At 47.5% G+C, this 16266-nt stretch overlaps 8 protein-coding genes across 8 annotated transcripts; 5 read left to right on the top strand and 3 right to left on the bottom strand.

The window, feature by feature from the left end:
- Positions 1-435: 435 nt before the first annotated feature.
- Positions 436-1329, top strand: T069G_04716 (short chain dehydrogenase domain-containing protein; the record flags this gene model as incomplete). Its single annotated transcript, XM_056171926.1, has 1 exon — positions 436-1329. The coding sequence occupies one exon, from the start codon at positions 436-438 to the stop codon at positions 1327-1329; it is 894 nt and encodes a 297-aa protein (XP_056028784.1).
- A 1449-nt stretch (positions 1330-2778) lies between these two features.
- On the top strand, positions 2779-4024 carry T069G_04715 (fungal zn(2)-Cys(6) binuclear cluster domain-containing protein; the record flags this gene model as incomplete). Its single annotated transcript, XM_056171925.1, has 3 exons — positions 2779-2907; positions 2975-3299; positions 3369-4024. 3 exons carry the CDS (start codon positions 2779-2781, stop codon positions 4022-4024), a joined length of 1110 nt encoding a protein of 369 aa, XP_056028783.1.
- A 1031-nt stretch (positions 4025-5055) lies between these two features.
- On the bottom strand, positions 5056-5631 carry T069G_04714 (uncharacterized protein; the record flags this gene model as incomplete). The annotated part of the gene is made up of 2 exons (XM_056171924.1): positions 5056-5393; positions 5454-5631. The coding sequence occupies 2 exons, from the start codon at positions 5629-5631 to the stop codon at positions 5056-5058; spliced, it is 516 nt and encodes a 171-aa protein (XP_056028782.1).
- A 268-nt stretch (positions 5632-5899) lies between these two features.
- T069G_04713 (major facilitator superfamily domain-containing protein) lies at positions 5900-6848 on the bottom strand (the record flags this gene model as incomplete). The annotated part of the gene is made up of 4 exons (XM_056171923.1): positions 5900-6104; positions 6156-6201; positions 6298-6568; positions 6621-6848. 4 exons carry the CDS (start codon positions 6846-6848, stop codon positions 5900-5902), a joined length of 750 nt encoding a protein of 249 aa, XP_056028781.1.
- A 1004-nt stretch (positions 6849-7852) lies between these two features.
- Positions 7853-8932, top strand: T069G_04712 (short chain dehydrogenase domain-containing protein; the record flags this gene model as incomplete). The annotated part of the gene is made up of 3 exons (XM_056171922.1): positions 7853-8383; positions 8444-8754; positions 8812-8932. The coding sequence occupies 3 exons, from the start codon at positions 7853-7855 to the stop codon at positions 8930-8932; spliced, it is 963 nt and encodes a 320-aa protein (XP_056028780.1).
- Positions 8933-9477: 545 nt separating this feature from the next.
- T069G_04711 (short chain dehydrogenase domain-containing protein) lies at positions 9478-10571 on the top strand (the record flags this gene model as incomplete). Its single annotated transcript, XM_056171921.1, has 5 exons — positions 9478-9519; positions 9585-9743; positions 9817-9923; positions 9989-10305; positions 10381-10571. 5 exons carry the CDS (start codon positions 9478-9480, stop codon positions 10569-10571), a joined length of 816 nt encoding a protein of 271 aa, XP_056028779.1.
- A 687-nt stretch (positions 10572-11258) lies between these two features.
- Positions 11259-13380, top strand: T069G_04710 (tRNA synthetases class I (E and q), catalytic domain-containing protein; the record flags this gene model as incomplete). Its single annotated transcript, XM_056171920.1, has 5 exons — positions 11259-11573; positions 11633-11695; positions 11749-12311; positions 12368-13235; positions 13297-13380. The coding sequence occupies 5 exons, from the start codon at positions 11259-11261 to the stop codon at positions 13378-13380; spliced, it is 1893 nt and encodes a 630-aa protein (XP_056028778.1).
- A 201-nt stretch (positions 13381-13581) lies between these two features.
- On the bottom strand, positions 13582-15347 carry T069G_04709 (FAD binding domain-containing protein; the record flags this gene model as incomplete). Its single annotated transcript, XM_056171919.1, has 5 exons — positions 13582-13831; positions 13891-14267; positions 14320-14720; positions 14785-14998; positions 15057-15347. 5 exons carry the CDS (start codon positions 15345-15347, stop codon positions 13582-13584), a joined length of 1533 nt encoding a protein of 510 aa, XP_056028777.1.
- Between the last annotated feature and the right edge of the window lie 919 nt (positions 15348-16266).

Genomic DNA, 16266 nt, shown 5'->3' with positions numbered 1-16266 from the left:
TAGTGTCCGTACAAATGGACCATAAGGCTCTGTATTAGCGGCGACCAACCAAATCGCGTTGTTGGGTCGTCAAAGACCGATTTTGGCTTGTCCGAGGCAGGGATACGAATGTGGACCGGGGCAATTACGATGCCGAGACTCTCTTTGACTCTTTACTGACAGCAAACAAGAGTCTCAACTTAAATACCTGTTCATGGGAACTTTGGTCAAAAGTTAATATCTCGCTGTTTCTATTATCATTGACACGAATTCGAATCCTCAAGGATTGTCCAGTTTTGCTCCCTTGGGCTATAACAAACCAAACGTCTCCAGTTCCGAGCCACGAAGAACATAACTCAGTCCTTAACCTCCTGCGGCACCACACATATCACCGCCACCAACGAAAACGACAAGTCGGGAATACACAGCATTGCAACAGCATCACCAAGTATAGCAATGGCCACCAAGCGAACCGTGCTTATATCCGGATGTTCAGACGGGAGCTTGGGTTCGGAACTCGCCCGCGCCTTTCACAGAAGTGGATGGAGAGTCTTTGCCTCAGCCCGTAACTTGGCCAAGCTAAAGATGGCTCAAGATGCGGGTATTGAGATTGTACAGCTTGACACAACTTCGGATGAGTCTATAGCAGCCTGTGTGGCTCAAGTCTCAGAGCTTACCGGTGGCTCTTTGGACGTCCTCATCAACAATGCTGGCGCCGGATATTCGATGCCAGTTATGGACCTTGATATTGCTCAGACTCGACAATTATTTGAGCTTAACGTCTTCTCTCTCATCACTGTTACGCGTGCTTTCTTCCCACTCCTCGTCAAGTCATCTACCGGCGGCTTGGTAGTTAACAACACTTCATGCATGGCACTGCCTCACGCATCCATGCCATTCTCGGGAGCCTACAATGCCTCCAAAGCTGCCGCAGCCAACTTTAGTGAAGTCCTACGACTGGAACTCGCCCCTTTCGGCGTCAAGGTAACTAATCTGGTGACGGGCGCTGTTAAATCGACTTTCCACGCCAATGCACCTCATATCTCGCTGCCACCCACATCAATCTATAACGTTGCCAAAGAGGCGGTTGAGAAGTGGATGTCGGGAGAGGAAGCAACAGCTACAGGTGCAGATCCGATAAAATGGGCAGAGGATGTCGTCAAAGAGCTCAGCAAAACCAATCCGCCTCTTTGGGTCTGGAAAGGCAAGCATGCTACGGCGGCGCGGATTGGTTCATTCTTACCGGTTGGTGCTTTGGATGGTATTTACAAGACCAGGACGGGCTTGGATGAGGTATCACGCAAGCTTGAAGAGCAGGGTGAATTGGGCAGTATGAACAAGACTGCGTAACACAGCGTTTGTGGTGTCTTTGAGAAAGACAAGCCCATAACATGAGATATGGAACTTAACTAATATGTCTCAGCCATTTACTAGACTGACAGCATTATTGGTCTCTGTTGACCAGCCACTCTTTGTTTAGGAGACAATGATAGACAGACTGATAGCGTGTAGAGCAACTTGCTACCTCTTTTATTTTTATTTTAATACTTCGGTCATTGCTTCTCAGCCTCCATGCAATGAGAGATTCCTTAGACGCAGAGAGACGCATGAATTAGATAGAGTGATAATTTACCCAAACTGAACCGCTCGTTTAACGATCTTCATTTCTCTTCGGCGACATCAACATTCCGAACTTGAAGCTTCACGTGTGGAACGTTGGAATACTCCCCACTCCCCAATGCACTCATCCGGGGATTTTCATACGCTAATTGACGTTTGAGCAGCATCTGTGTCCTGAAAGTTGCATGGCTTTTGGTCCAAAATGAATCCAATTGGAAGCTGAGAAAAGCCTCCGGCGGCACATCACCCCTTTTGTATAGAGGATCCATCTGACAGTACTCCAGCAAACACTCAAATCCTACGTCGTCAGCCAGGATTTGCCAAGGTTGGCTCCTGACTATGGCCAAGGAGGTTCTCATAATGTGGTAACGATGTCACGCTATTCCTTTGAGTTTACAGACGATGGCTGAGGCAGCCCATCTTCGTCCAAGCGTCAGATTTCCCACATGCTAGATATCGTGCCCCTCGTAATAAAGTTTGGTAGCTCATCAAGGGCTTCGGAATGCCGTAGATCTAGACTCTGTTGGTAGTGTTGTGTAACTCCGGAAAAGCCACTGTTTCTTTGTGGCTGCTCGTCCATGTGCAGTCCCTAGGAAGGGTCCATCACGTGTCTATGGTGAGTAGCTAGAATGTGGTACGAATGCCCAGAAGAGACCATCGTAATGTCGATTCGGATTTGGAGGTGGCTGCATGCATATGTGGATAAGTGAGCACTAGGATCCCCCTGTGGGAAACTAGGAGAGCCTCGTGTGACAATGCGCGTAGCCTGTAGGAGTTGAGAATTGATAGTATAACGGTATGTGGCTGGCGTCGTTGCTCCCTCTTGTTCTGTGAATCCCTTGGAGAGAGGTAGGTGAGTGTGAGTAGGTGCTATTGTAGATCTGTTATACGGCTGTGACGTCCTACCAGATCTCTTATAGAAAACAGGTCTCTGCCGTCTGGGGGATACGGAAGTTCTAGACACCTTAAGTTACCCTTGAAGTCACACTTGAACTAATCTTATGTGCCATTCATTCATCTTTCAAGAACGATGATTCGCCTGTTTTCTTCGCTCTTATTTACATTACTATTGGATCGCAGCTCTATTTCTCATCTTTATGAAAGCGCACACTCCAGCCTTGAGATACTGAGACTCTGACCAAAAGAGACACAGCTCAGGAAAGAGAAAGAGAAAGCAAAATGTTCTACACAATCTCTTACGCAAATAACTCTGCGGAAACCGAAAGTGTGTCCAAGATGGCAAGCAACCATACATTTGGCGAATATCGACAATCAAGGCTTGCATGCGTCGAATGCCGTGCTCGAAAGGTGTAACTTGACTCCTCATCCTACAAAATGAGGCGCGCATGCGTGGTACTAATACCAGTGAAAATAGGTCAAATGTTCGGGAGAAACCACAGGCTGTCAGAGATGTCAGGGAACTGGAGTTACATGCGTGTTTCCAAAGAGATCCAAACGCGGCGCCAAAAGGCAGAAGAATTCTGCTCCATCCGAATGTCATGGCGGTCGAAAAAGCATCGCAATCAGTGAAACGGGCCCCAACAATGGAGAGAACGACAGCTCGTCTACATCTACGTCTCATCGCGATACACATCCTTTTGCTACGACTGGCCCGAATTCAGGGTTTTCGCCGTCTCTTGACTTCAGTCCTTCCGACTTTTCATTACACTGTGCTAGTTTGGGCGACAATTTTACTCTGGGTATGTTTGTTTGAGTGGTTTGGCCGATTGTTGATTAGCCGGCTAATGTCAAGTGGTTGTTCTCAACAGACTTTGATCAATTGAACTCTACCCTTGGTGACCTCAGCAGTATTACTTCGACCAGCAGCATTTCACCCACGCAGAGTCAACCGTCCTGTATACCGCCGCGCAATAATCGCATGGCCGCAGAAAACTTATGTCTGGAGGATAGCTCTTCAATAAACGACGGAGACCTATGCGCCTGCGCTCAATCTGCACTACACATGCTGGAAGAACTGGAGCTCCAATACCATAACAAAATGGAGGTGTCTAGTGACAGTGTACTAGGCTATCAGAAGATTGCTTTGGCGCGGCTCAATTCGTGGCTCTCTTGCGATCACAGCCAAACACCTCGAGCTACGACCAAACTGATAGTACTCGTCCTAGAGGGCCTCTCACTCTATCTGGAACGAGGCGTAGCAGGCTGCATCCGACAGATACGGCAGGAAGTTGAGGATGAAAGCTCATACGCAGCAAGATTATGCAACGTTGGAGACTATCACGTTGAGTCGAAACATGAGTGGGCACATATTCTACGAGTGTCATTGTTGGTACGATGCAGGGAGCTCCTGGCCGCGGTAGCACGACTCAAGAAACACGACATCAATGACGTGCTTCTGCCTGCGGTGGAGCAGAGGTTATCAGGCATCATACAAGAGCTGAAAGGATGGGAAGATTATCTATAGAGTAACTGTATACGTATTAGATAGGTTTAGAACTTTGGCTTTCGTTAGCAAAATAACTGGTATTGCGGCTCTTTATTTGTTACAAGGGGAAGTTCCTATGTAATGCGTGTATCTCTTCCAACTCGGTGTGCTGTTATCTCGAGAAGGTTTTCAGCTGCCAAGGCCTCGAGTTGTACAGAGGACAATGTGTTTCACTGGGCAATCCCGGCATGGGACAGGTGTAGATGAACCCTCACCGTAACGTTACCGGGTTACGGCATAATTGCCGCATGTCGGCCTCTTCTCTTCATCACCAATCTCAAAGACGTTTTGCAGCTGACGGTCAAGGCTGGCGGAATTGGCGTCATGCCAATGGCCGTGTTATCGTTGGGCCGCGTAATTGTGAGCCCGTACGACTTCATTACCAGCTGAAAATGCCAATCAGACATGAGGATATAAATTAATTGAGGGGCAATGCGAAGAACAATGCCCCGATGACGGTTGCATTCGCCATACGAGACACAGACTTGCGGAGTAAGGTTTGCATCTGCTTATCGGGCTGCAAGAGGAGGGGACGATCCCTCGGAGATGGTGATTCTGCGTCGAAGATCGGCTGCTAGGAGAATTGATTGCATAGAAGATAGTGAATTCGAAAGAGATGTTCGTTCTGAAGAAACTTATACTCAGCTCTAAGTCGTATGGGCCTGTGTAGTACGAATAGGATTATACGGCTCTGTAAGGAGCAAAGCGAATCACAAACAATCTTCATGGGGAGATTATTAGACACTAGGGTCCAGCAACAAGATGCCTATAGAGTTGGAAATCAATGTATCTAGCAACCAAGGATATTGAGATGTTTAATGTTGTGATCCTGACCGAAATGCGTGTGTAAATTGCATCTACTGTTAATACACAATACGTACATGTACAGCATAACGTTGTCCATTATGACTCCTACAATATGACATATAAACGAATAATCCATGTTCTCTTTCCGATTATCACAGCTATTACCGTTCTAGCACTAAAATCCATTGGACACCGTATGAACTCTATGCTGCAGCCCCTCCAACCTCCTTCAGAGCATCGGTATCAAGCCTGTTCCATGGCAAGAAAACTCCAACCAGTAGAGAAGCACCTGCCACAGCACAACATAGTAAATACGCTGCTCTAATGCCAGTGAGGTAAGCCGAGATAATTCCTAGTAGTTCGTCTGATCCAAAAACTTTTCGCAACTCTCCTGCGCCGGTGCTCACGACTTGTTTAGGATCTACACCGGGTGCAAACTGTGACACAGCAATCAACATCCTATTGATGAAGACTGACTGTGATGCCGATACCCAGATGGCACCACCGATAGTTTGAAAGCACAGTATCATGGCTGTCGCAGCTGGTAGATCAGATACATCAACACTGACTTGACCGACCATGATGGGCACTTGAAATGCACAACCGAGACCGATACCAACGATGATCTGGATTCCGATCCAAACACCAGCTCTAGTGTTGAGGTCAAACAAGTAGCAAAGACCACATCCAAGTGTTGCTATTGCCGATCCACCAACCATGATAGGCGTGGCCAAGCCAGTGTTCGAGATGAAGATGCCAGAACCAACAGCTAAAGCCATGGCAGCAATGATGAACGGTAAGTTGTGGACAGCAGATATGACAGGATTAGTGCCACGTATGGCTTGGAAATAGAGAGCAAAATAGTAGATCATGGAAAAGAGCGCGCCGCCTTGGAAAAAGGGTATAGAAGAGTGCAGCACCAATATCTCGCTTCACAAATAGCCTGGGGATGACCATCGCTCTTTCGTCCTGCCAGCGTTCGATAACCGCAAAGATGATGAAGAAAACAATAGAGGCCACAAGAAGCCCGATCACACGCGCAGAGTTTCATGAGTCTATTTGGCCACCATAATGAACAGCCATAAGATATGTGATGATTGCTCCCATTAGAATAATCGTTCCAAGAGGATCAAGTTGAAGCAATTTCTCCTTCATTGGCGCTTCCCGGGGCTTTGCGGCTTTAGGAGTGTTGAAGAACAATATAGTTGATACGATCGGAAGGACACCAATGGGAAGATTGATGTAGAAACACCTGGTAGACAGTTAGCTTCATCGTAGTTGAACTGATCTTTCATGTACTCACCATCGCCAAGTAGACTCCTCAGAGAAGACACCCCCTAGCAAAGGACCTAGAATGCTGCCAATACCAAAGATGGCACCTAGAATAGCTGTATGCACTGCCCTCTTCTTAGGCTTGGATATATAGGCACAGATAGTGTAGGCACCAGAGCTGACACCCGCTGCCCCGATTCCTGCAATTGTGCGGCCAATAATGAAGACAGTAGAAGAAGGAGCGGCGCCGCAGATGAGGCTTCCGATTTCGAAGACGGCCATTGCACCTATAAAGCTCATCTTGGGCGGGAAATATTGATAAATCTTGCCCCATGTAGACTGAAAGCCTCCAGATGTCATGAGATAGATTGCGCTGTACCACGCTTGATCTTCGAGGCCATGAAACTGATTCGTAATGGCTGGGATTGCTGTAGCAACAATAGTCTGAGAAGCCAGTTAGACGTTCATAAGTTGAAGGATCTGAAGATGGACTCACTATATCTAGGGAAATAAGAAAAATACTGAAGACGAGGGAGAGTAGCATGAGCCATAGCTTGAATCCGGACATGTACTCTTCATCTTCAGAAGGTTTCTCAGATTCCTCATTTTGCAAGGGCACATCTAAGTCGCTCGAAGCATAAAAATCATGGCTCAACATGTTTTCAGGCTGCAGAGTCTGAGAATATGTTTTTCCATTCGTCAAAAGCTTTCTTCCAGTGGCCATGGTGGCAGGCGATAGACCCAGCACTTCGGAGCTACTATCAGAGGGGTAGTGGCTGTCTCTTTCCGACACGAGTAAAGCTCCAAGTCTCCAGATTCTATGAAATGAAAATAGATTCAGCTGATAGACGCTATCATTTCCTGTCTTGTCTGGAAACGCGGACGCAGAGCGCCTAATCCTTGCAAACGAGTTGGTGGATCTTTGGTCGAGAGGGAATGTCGACTATGCGGTAAAACTCCAACTCATTTCGCACTCAGACGCTCTGATTATCGTACGCAACGGCATTTTGCAGATTCCACCCCTCTGTTTTCCGAAACGGAGTCGGCGCAAGGTGGCAAGCCGTTTGCGATCCTTTCAAGTCCCCTGCTTGCTGGCTAACCAACGCCATGACCGTCGGGTGAAGCGCAACAAGCCTTCAGCTCGTTAGAATCACATCTATCCATTTCTCTGATGCCATTCGATACCCTCTCTTGATTGCAAGTATTGGATCCATTACCAACGCAAGCAAACACATAGTCGGGATAACCTAGGCCGGCTCGGTAATCCGTCGAGTCCGCTGTTGTTGGTCGATGTTCTTCCACAGAAGCGGGTCGGCCTGTCTGTTGCTCCCAAAACGACGAGTTCAGCCAACAAAGGGCAAGCCGCCAGCCGTCTCAAAAGCTGTCTGCATTCCAACATGAGGGGTTGAATTAATATTGCGGCAGGATTAGAGCCAGGCTGCGATCTCAGCGCTGATCTTGCACACGGGCTAGGGCTTGATCAAGACCGGCCCGTGAAACTTGTCGGTGAGTTTGTACGACGTATCTAAGTTATTTGTTGGTTTACAAAGTTTATGTGAGTGGTGAATTGACAGGGGAATATTCCTGCAATTATGTCGTCTATTCGGGAGCCTGCATCTTATCACTCAGTCGAAGGGGTTCCGGGATGGGCAGTCGTCTCTTCTCATTTGTGAACAAATTGATCTCAAACAATAAATCGAAACAGATTCAATCTGAATCCAGCCAGCCATGTCAAGCCAACTCGAAAGCGAAGCTCCATTTGAGGCCACTACTTTGGGCTTTTTACGGCGTCAATTCACTCGACCCAAGCCTTTGCCCGCAGGAATAACGCTTGACGGCCAAGTCGCAATTGTCACTGGAAGTAATGTTGGACTTGGGCTCTCGGCATGCAAGCAACTGCTCCAGCTGGGTCTATCACATCTGGTCATGGGTGTCCGCTCTCAGGCCAGGGGTGATGTGGCCGCGGCTCAGCTGCGCAAAAGCTTTCCTTCTGCCCTGATATCTGTCTGGATCATCGACATGGAATCATATGATTCTGTTTGCGCTTTTGCTAGCCGCTGCAAGAGCTTGGACCGGATCGATATTGTGATCCTTAATGCCGGGCTTATCAAGACGCCGTATACTGTCGTGCAGGCAACAGGGAACGAAGTCACGCTGCAGGTCAACTACCTGTCAACGGCTCTCTTGACAATCTTGCTTCTTCCCATTCTCAAAGCAAAGAAAACTGATGATGACTCGAGGCCGCCTGTTATTAGTATTGTGGGTTCAGATCTGATGTACCAGAATGAGGTCGAGCTCAAAGGGCCGATATTACCGCAGTTCCAACAAGAAGAGACCTTCAGCCAGTTCTCTTGGTATGGCAGGTCGAAGCTATTACAGACAATATTTGTCTCCAAGTTGGCCGAATTTGTCAATCCCAATGACGTCCTCGTGAATTTGTCGAATCCTGGCATGACGGGCGGCACTGATTTCTTCCGTGGATATCCTGCTTTGGTGATGAAGTTGATTGCTGTCGGCCAATGGATTCTGGCGAGGCCGGTTAATGTAGCTGCTACTACATATCTGGATGCAGTTTTGGTTCAAGGAGAGAAAAGTCACGGCTCATTTACGAGTGACTGGACTATAAAGCCGTAAGTGCCCTAGGACTGACAGCTGGCCGCTGCGCGTACTAAGATATGTGCCTGCAGATATCCGAAGCTTTGGTACACCCCAGAGGGCCAAGAGTTGAAAAAGAGACTCTGGGAAGAAACCATGGAAGAGCTCAATTTTGTAGGCGCATCGAAAATTGTGAATGATCTGAAGGGCTGAGTAGATATTGGAGGAGATGGCTGGGACTTTTCGGGTTTTGTCAAATATTTAGCAGTAGCCATTTCAGCTAGAAGATAACACAAGCGCTATCCGTGTCCAAGATCACCATTGTAGACTTACCAAGATATGCATACTTCTGATGACACACTTCACAAGATCAAGATCACAAACTCGACTAGGCTACCTGGTCTTGAGGGCAGTCTAGAGCTTCTGATTCCTCTCAGGAGCATCTCAAACAGTTACACAACCCCTACGAACTGACGTGTCCATGCTCAATGATGGTTAGGTGAGACATTAAATAGCGAATAATAGGCGTCTTTTTACATACATGTAACTTTTCTTCTTAACGTCGCCCGCCCTCCGCCCACCCACCTCTGTCTAACAGTCAAAATATTTAAGCAGCAGCTCTATCCTCATAGTTCCTGCCCTAGATCAGACAAACCTAACCCATACATCTCATCAACGCTCTTGCATCTCTTTATTTTCTTCCCACACTTTGATCTGTCCTCTTCTTCCTTCAATCTTGACATTCATTCTGTATAAAGATGCCGTCCTATGTCATCACTGGCGCCTCTAGAGGCCTAGGGGTACGTAACTAATCCTCACATATCTTGTATTAAAAGAGGAGATGTAATTGACAACACTCCAATAGCTCGAATTTGTGCGCCAGTTATCCAGCGACCCAAGCAACACCGTCGTTGGCCTCGTTCGAGACAAGACTGCGACCGAACTTGCTATCACTCAAGAGCTACCAGGACGATCCAACATTCACATCTTGCAAGCTGATATTACAGACTATGACGTTGTCAAGGTGAGTATCAAAAGAATCTGGTCTTGAAAGCTCTATTTGTCACCACAGTCCTAAACGCTGTATTCAATTACAGAATGCTGTGGCTGCCACTACCCAAATCACTGGCGGGGCACTTGACTATCTCATCGCGAACGCGGCATACGTATCAGAATTTGACGCCTATGATCCCATTGGAGTTTTGTAAGCCATGCCTGCCTCATTTCACGACAGATATTGGTTCTACAACATCCTGACACTACATGTAGAGGCCACAATCCCAAGGAGCTTGAGGAAGATTTATTCAAGTCTTTCAAGGTCAACGTTGTTTCAAACATCCACCTCTTTAACTTGTACATGCCTCTCATTCTCAAGGGTAATGCAAAAAAGGTCATCTCCTTGTCCACTGGCATGGCGGATCTGGATTCAACGAACAAATTCGAGCTGGAGGTTGCCTCTGGATACGCCATCAGCAAGGCTGCCATGAATGTTGCTACCGGTAAATTTCATGCTCAGTACAAGAAGGAGGGCGTTTTGTTTATGAGCATCAGCCCTGGCGTGTCCGATACTGGCCACTACAATAATGGTACGAGCGTCTCCAATGTTCTCTTCAAGATCACCCTAATCAGCTACCTTGGCTAACAACGGATCCTTTTGCTAGTAACTCAAGAGCAAATGGGAAAAGTCGGGGAGATGTTTCAGAAATTTGTTACTTATAATCCCGACTTTAAGGGCCCATCATCTCCGGAGGCCGCTGTGAGGGATGTCATTGCTGTGTGGGAGAGTGCAAGCATCGAGGGCGGCAGCGGTGGTTCCTTTGTGTCCCATCATGGAAACAAAAAGTGGCTGTGAGCTGGATACTCAAAAAAGCGTATTCAATGAGTCATAATGCAAGCTGCTAAACATCTCGATAACTACCTAGAGGAACAAGACGATGCTTTGCCTCAGCCTCGATTCCAACGGCTTCACATCAATATGTGCGGTTTTCGCTTATTGAAGGCTTAGTTAGAGCTGTCTTCGACCAAGAGTCAAGGACAGGTTCAATTCCATTCTCCCGTTGAGTGCCTTGTGAGAAGTAAGAAATATTGTATCAATATTGTATCAATACCATTGTATGACTCAATCCATTTCCTACAACTGGCCTGCGATGTCGGTGCGTGAAGATTGAGGTCATCATGGCTGTGCTGAAGTGTGTGCCATCCATGAATGAAACTTGTAGCACTTCAGCACTCAATTACAGGGCCATTACAGCCACTGTTATAGCGCACATTATTCCAGCGAGGTGAACAAAAAGCTGCTTATGTCATCGAACTTTTTTTGTTATCAGCCTTATCTTGCTACGAAGAGGGGCACAAGCACACGTGCCATGGAGGGGCAGGAGCTTCATTTCTTTGACTTTTGACATTCGCAGCCCTGAGTCATCAAAAGACATAGATAAACCAGTCTGAAACACTGCTCGATTCCCTCTCGACGTTCAAACCATAGCATATCAGATACCCGGCTTATTCTACGATTTTACGACAAAACCACATCTTCAACATGGCTGACGCGGTCGCCGAGGGCGTGGCCAAGCTGGTGCTGGACGAGGAGACGGGCGACATGGTCACCAAGAACGAGCTGAAGAAGCGCATCCAGAAGCGAGCGAGGAAGGCCAATGCAGCAGCATCTCGCAGCAATGCCCAGAAGGAGAAGAGCAGCAACCCGGAGGCGAACAAGCCTGCTGCTAAGCCCGAGGAGCGCGTGATTGATCCCGACGCCATGTTCAAGCAGGGATTCCTCGGCGACGTTTACAAGCTGCGACCTTCCGAGGCGGTGGTGACGCGATTCCCTCCCGAACCAAACGGATACCTCCATGTGATTCTCATGTCCTGACTGCCACAAGAGAGCATTGCATTACTGACTTTGACGGGTAGCTTGGTCACGCAAAGGCAATTGCTGTCAACTTCGGCTTTGCCAAGTTCCACGGCGGCAGAACTGTAAGCTCCCCCTTGCCAACATTCTTAACATACGAGTTGTTAATTGGTCTTAGATTCTTAGATTCGACGACACGAATCCCGATGCCGAAAAGGGAGAATACTTCGTCGCTATCGAGGACACGATCAAATGGCTAGGGTTCACTCCTAGTGAAATCACCTATGCCTCCGACAACTACCAGCGAATGTACGACCTCGCCGAAGAATTGATCAAGATGGAAAAGGCCTATGTATGCCACTGCGATGATGTCGAGACCAAGAAACAGCGAGGTGGCGAGGACGGCTTGTCCCCAAGATATCGATGCGAGCATGCGAAACAGGATGTTGAGACCAACCTCAAAAAGTTCCGTGGCATGAGAGATGGAGAATATGCGCCAAGAAGCGCCTGGCTTCGCATGAAGCAGGACATTGAGAACAACCCGAACCCTCAGATGTGGGATCTCGCTGCCTACCGAATTCCCAAGGATCAGGAACCTCACTTCCGGACAGGCACCAAGTGGCGGATATACCCAACCTACGATTTCGCACACTGCCTATGCGACAGCTTTGAGGGAATCACACACAGTTTGTGCACCACCGAGTTCATCATGTCACGAGAGAGTTATGAGTGGCTAAACAAGTAAGTCCCTGGTCAATGTATTCCTGATTCCCTGGGCAGGCACTAATTGGACGCAGGCTCCTGGTGGAATTCCAGCCCATGCAGCGCGAGTACGGTCGCTTAAATCTCAGCGGAACAATCATGAGCAAGAGAGGCCTGAGAACACTGATTGAGAACAAGGTTGTTCGTGGATGGGACGACCCGCGTCTGTATACCATCAAAGGAATCCGACGACGAGGCATCCCACCCGGTGCCCTTCTATCCTTCATCTATGAGCTCGGTGTTACCACTTCCATCACTCAGGTCAGCATTAAGCGCTTTGAGCAGTCTATTCGCGTCTATCTTGAAAGGACCGTTCCCCGTCTCATGCTTGTCCTGGACCCAGTCCCGGTGGTAATTGAAGACTGCGAAGAGCAAGACCTTGATATCCCCTTCTCTCCCAAAGACCCCAAGCTTGGATCCCACACTGTCCGTCTCACCAAGACTGTCTACATTGATCGCTCAGATTTCCGTGAAGTGGACAGCAAAGACTACTTCCGCCTTGCCCCGGGCAAGACTGTCGGTCTTTTGAACGTTCCCCACCCCATCAAGGCTGTTTCCTTCACCAAGGACGAAACTACAGGCGCTATCAATGAGATCAGGGCTGTTTACGACAAGGAGGGCAAGAAGCCCAAGACTTTTATCCAGTGGGTGCCCGAAGGCTCGCTCCCTACTGAAGTGCGCATCCACGAGGCCCTCTTCAAATCAGACAGCCCCGGCTCTGCTCCTGGAGGACTGTTGAGCGATGTCAACCCCAACAGCGAGACCATCTGGCCAAACGCATTGATCGAGACCGGCTTCCACGAAGTAAAACGACGCGCACCATGGCCTGAGGCCGAGGGCGAGAAGACGGGCGAGGTTGGCCCTGAGACTATCCGGTTCCAGGCCATGCGCGTTGCTTATTTTGTGAGTTTATTCCAATTGCTTTGTAGTTCATTATACAGACCGTTTACTAACTCGTCGATAGGCTGTTGACCCCGATAGCACTGATGAGAAGATTGTCCTCAACCGCATTGTAGCGTTGAAGGAGGATGCTGGCAAGAGTAGCTAGTTTCATAGACTGTGATATCCACCAAATACATTTGCAACCAGGATTTAGGGACTGTATTAACATCTAGAAACTGTGCCAGCATCTACAAGGGCAACTACTTACATTTGCACTACCCAAAGAGCACTCTCCCTCCTGATTCATTCTCTGCCTGTACTGCTTTATATATAGAGAAGCTTCATGTACGCTATCCACGCCCAAATTCTAGTAAGAAATGATTGGGTTGTACCACCTGAATTTGATCAGAGGATCATACTTGGACTTGAGAGCCCGTAGCCGCGGCAATTGACCATCATAACCGTAAATGGACTCGAGAGGCTCGCTTCCCACAGCATAGTTGACGTACGTTGCAGGTCGACGACCAGGCTGGCCAGCACGCCATATAGCCAACGTATCGTCAGCCCAAGATCGACTAAAAGTCTCTAAATCTGGCGGAGTAGCAACGGCGAAGAAGCTGTACAATGGTCAATTTCATGCTTTTAACAGGTGCATCTTGGTTTGAAGTTCACTTACACGAGCAAGTATTCGTCACGGTGAGGATAGCAAGAAGAAGCGTGGTCAATTAGTTGAGTGGTTTTGCTTGAATAGCCTTCGAAAAACACGCGGGCACCGGGAGCAAGGCTTGGGTTCTGTGCGATTTGCTGGTTGAAGAGGTTATAGATTTCGCGCTGAGAAGTGATGTTGTAAGTTTGAAGCCAGGTATTACTTCCAATGTATGGTTGTGAAGAGCAAGATGCGCTGTTTATATCTGTTTGTTGCGCAACAAGCAGCTCGGAGTAAGACACGTCGCCTTTGGTGCTTGAGACGGCGGGAATTGCGTTGAATGGAGCCAGAAGCTTTTCAGCTTCGTCGGCTGGGCCATCATATGCAAATGACCAGATGATAACAGCCTGTACAGAGTAAGTTTGGGCTGAAAATATCATGATTTTTAATCATGCTCACCTCTGTTTTACTAATATTTGGTTCAATGGAGAACTGGCCAAAGTTGACACCCATGAGTGTAGGAATCTGTCCCGTCCCTTGGAACTTGTTCAGTGCCGCAAAGACTGTCTCCAGCTTATCTTGTGACCAGACGTAATTATGATAATACCAAGTATTGGCTTTTTTCGGATATATCTTGATGTAGCCATTGGTAACGATGCCAAAATTATGGCCTGCGCCCTTCATAGCCCAGAAGAGATCGCTGTTGGAGGTAGCATTGACGGTGATGGCTGTGCCATTAGCCAGAACAACATTTAAATTGACGAAATTATCGGAAATAAGGCCGTATTGGCCCTGGTATCGGCCAAGGCCGCCTCCTAGGGCTGGCCCAAAGAAACCGACGCATCCATTGCTTCCTGTAGCTGAGGATATGGTTAGTGACTCGAATCAATCTGGTATGTCAGAACGGAGATGTCAGGTGCTTACCAGCAATATACCCTTGATTCCAAAGCGTCTCGATGACCAAATTGGCATATACTCCGCCTTGGAACAATGCCGACTTTTTGTCCGGTTGGATGGTGATTTCGGTAAGTTTCGAAAGGTTAATCTCAATGCCTCTGAACTTGGAAATTGTGTTTGTCGAACCATGGCCCCTAGTGTAAGCAAGGAAGTCAATGCTGTTCTGGTAGCAGTATTTCACCTATGCCGGCAAAAGTCAGAAAGATTTGATCTTGAGACATACGTAAACACATGCTTACCACTTTAGCTACATCAGATTCTTGAGCTACTTCAATAACAACTTGGATATCAGCGGGTATAGAACGCGTGTTCCATCTCTCGGTAGCATTAGCAAAGGCGCGACTTGAAGGGCCAAATATCTGAGTTCCCTGGGACAGTGCTTTGCCAAGATCGCTTTCTACTTGCTTCGAGGTAATTACTCTCGAGACATCAACTTCTCTGAAGTAGTGAGGAATAAGAGGGCTGCTTGAGGTAAGAGCTGGAAATAGCACCAGCCCCAAGGCTAGCAAGTTGTATACCTCTAAATTCATGATCTACAGATGAAAGAAGCAGAAATTGCAGAAAAGGAGCATAAAAAAGGATTAAGTGAGATGGACGAGAAAAGTGATGGTGGAATCATATTATTGGGTAGCACAATAGAGGCTATTCATTTCCTTTAAGGCAGCTATCCATACTATTGAATCCGGAAGGCTATAGTATCGTCATCTTACTGAACTCGTTTTCATCACATGGGCCAATTTTCTCTGGAAAGATTCATCAGACGTCTTTGGATATTGAAATCCAAGATTGCAGGCACGTTGAGGCTGAGTGAAAAATCCGAGATTAGCCACATGCAACATGCGATATAGATCCCATACATGGATGACATGCGCAGTACGACATCCGCGTGCAGAGATATGCGTATTTGTGGTACACATCAATGGGTATCTGGAACTGAGAATTTAGGCGAGAGGATCAGCTGCTAGACATATAATGGCATGACTGCCAATGGGGACAATCTTCATCTGTACAGAGCTGAACAGATAGGTAGGACAAGTATGTCAATTACACCTCGCCGTTATTATAGCCTCCTAACCAAGTTATCATGTAATCCTTCGGAGGTTTTCCCCAATATTGTTGCTATATCATAATTATTAAACAAAATCGGAGCTATAATAGCAATCTTTGAGAGTCCTTAGAGATCAGCTGCCAGCAGTAGTGGAACTCGCGATATTATGTTGGTCCTTGTACAGCCCCGCCGTGCGTCTGTGTCCGTGTTGCATCAAAGCTGTGACAATTTTACTGCACGGTCTGGTCTGTTTGCCCGCCTCCGTCTATCATTCGATAAAATTTCTCCCATTGTTGGATCATGAATCAGATCATCTTGTTGTTACGCGTCCCACTTCGATATGCTTGGAATAGTCCATCGGCTGTCTTGTGCGCAAACCCAACTCACTCATCTAACGTATT

This window comes from Trichoderma breve, chromosome 3 (genome assembly GCF_028502605.1).
Source record: "Trichoderma breve strain T069 chromosome 3, whole genome shotgun sequence".
NCBI lineage: Eukaryota > Fungi > Ascomycota > Sordariomycetes > Hypocreales > Hypocreaceae > Trichoderma > Trichoderma breve.
The sequence above is the reverse complement of the archived record's forward strand: the minus strand, read 5'-3'. Positions and strand labels throughout refer to the sequence as shown.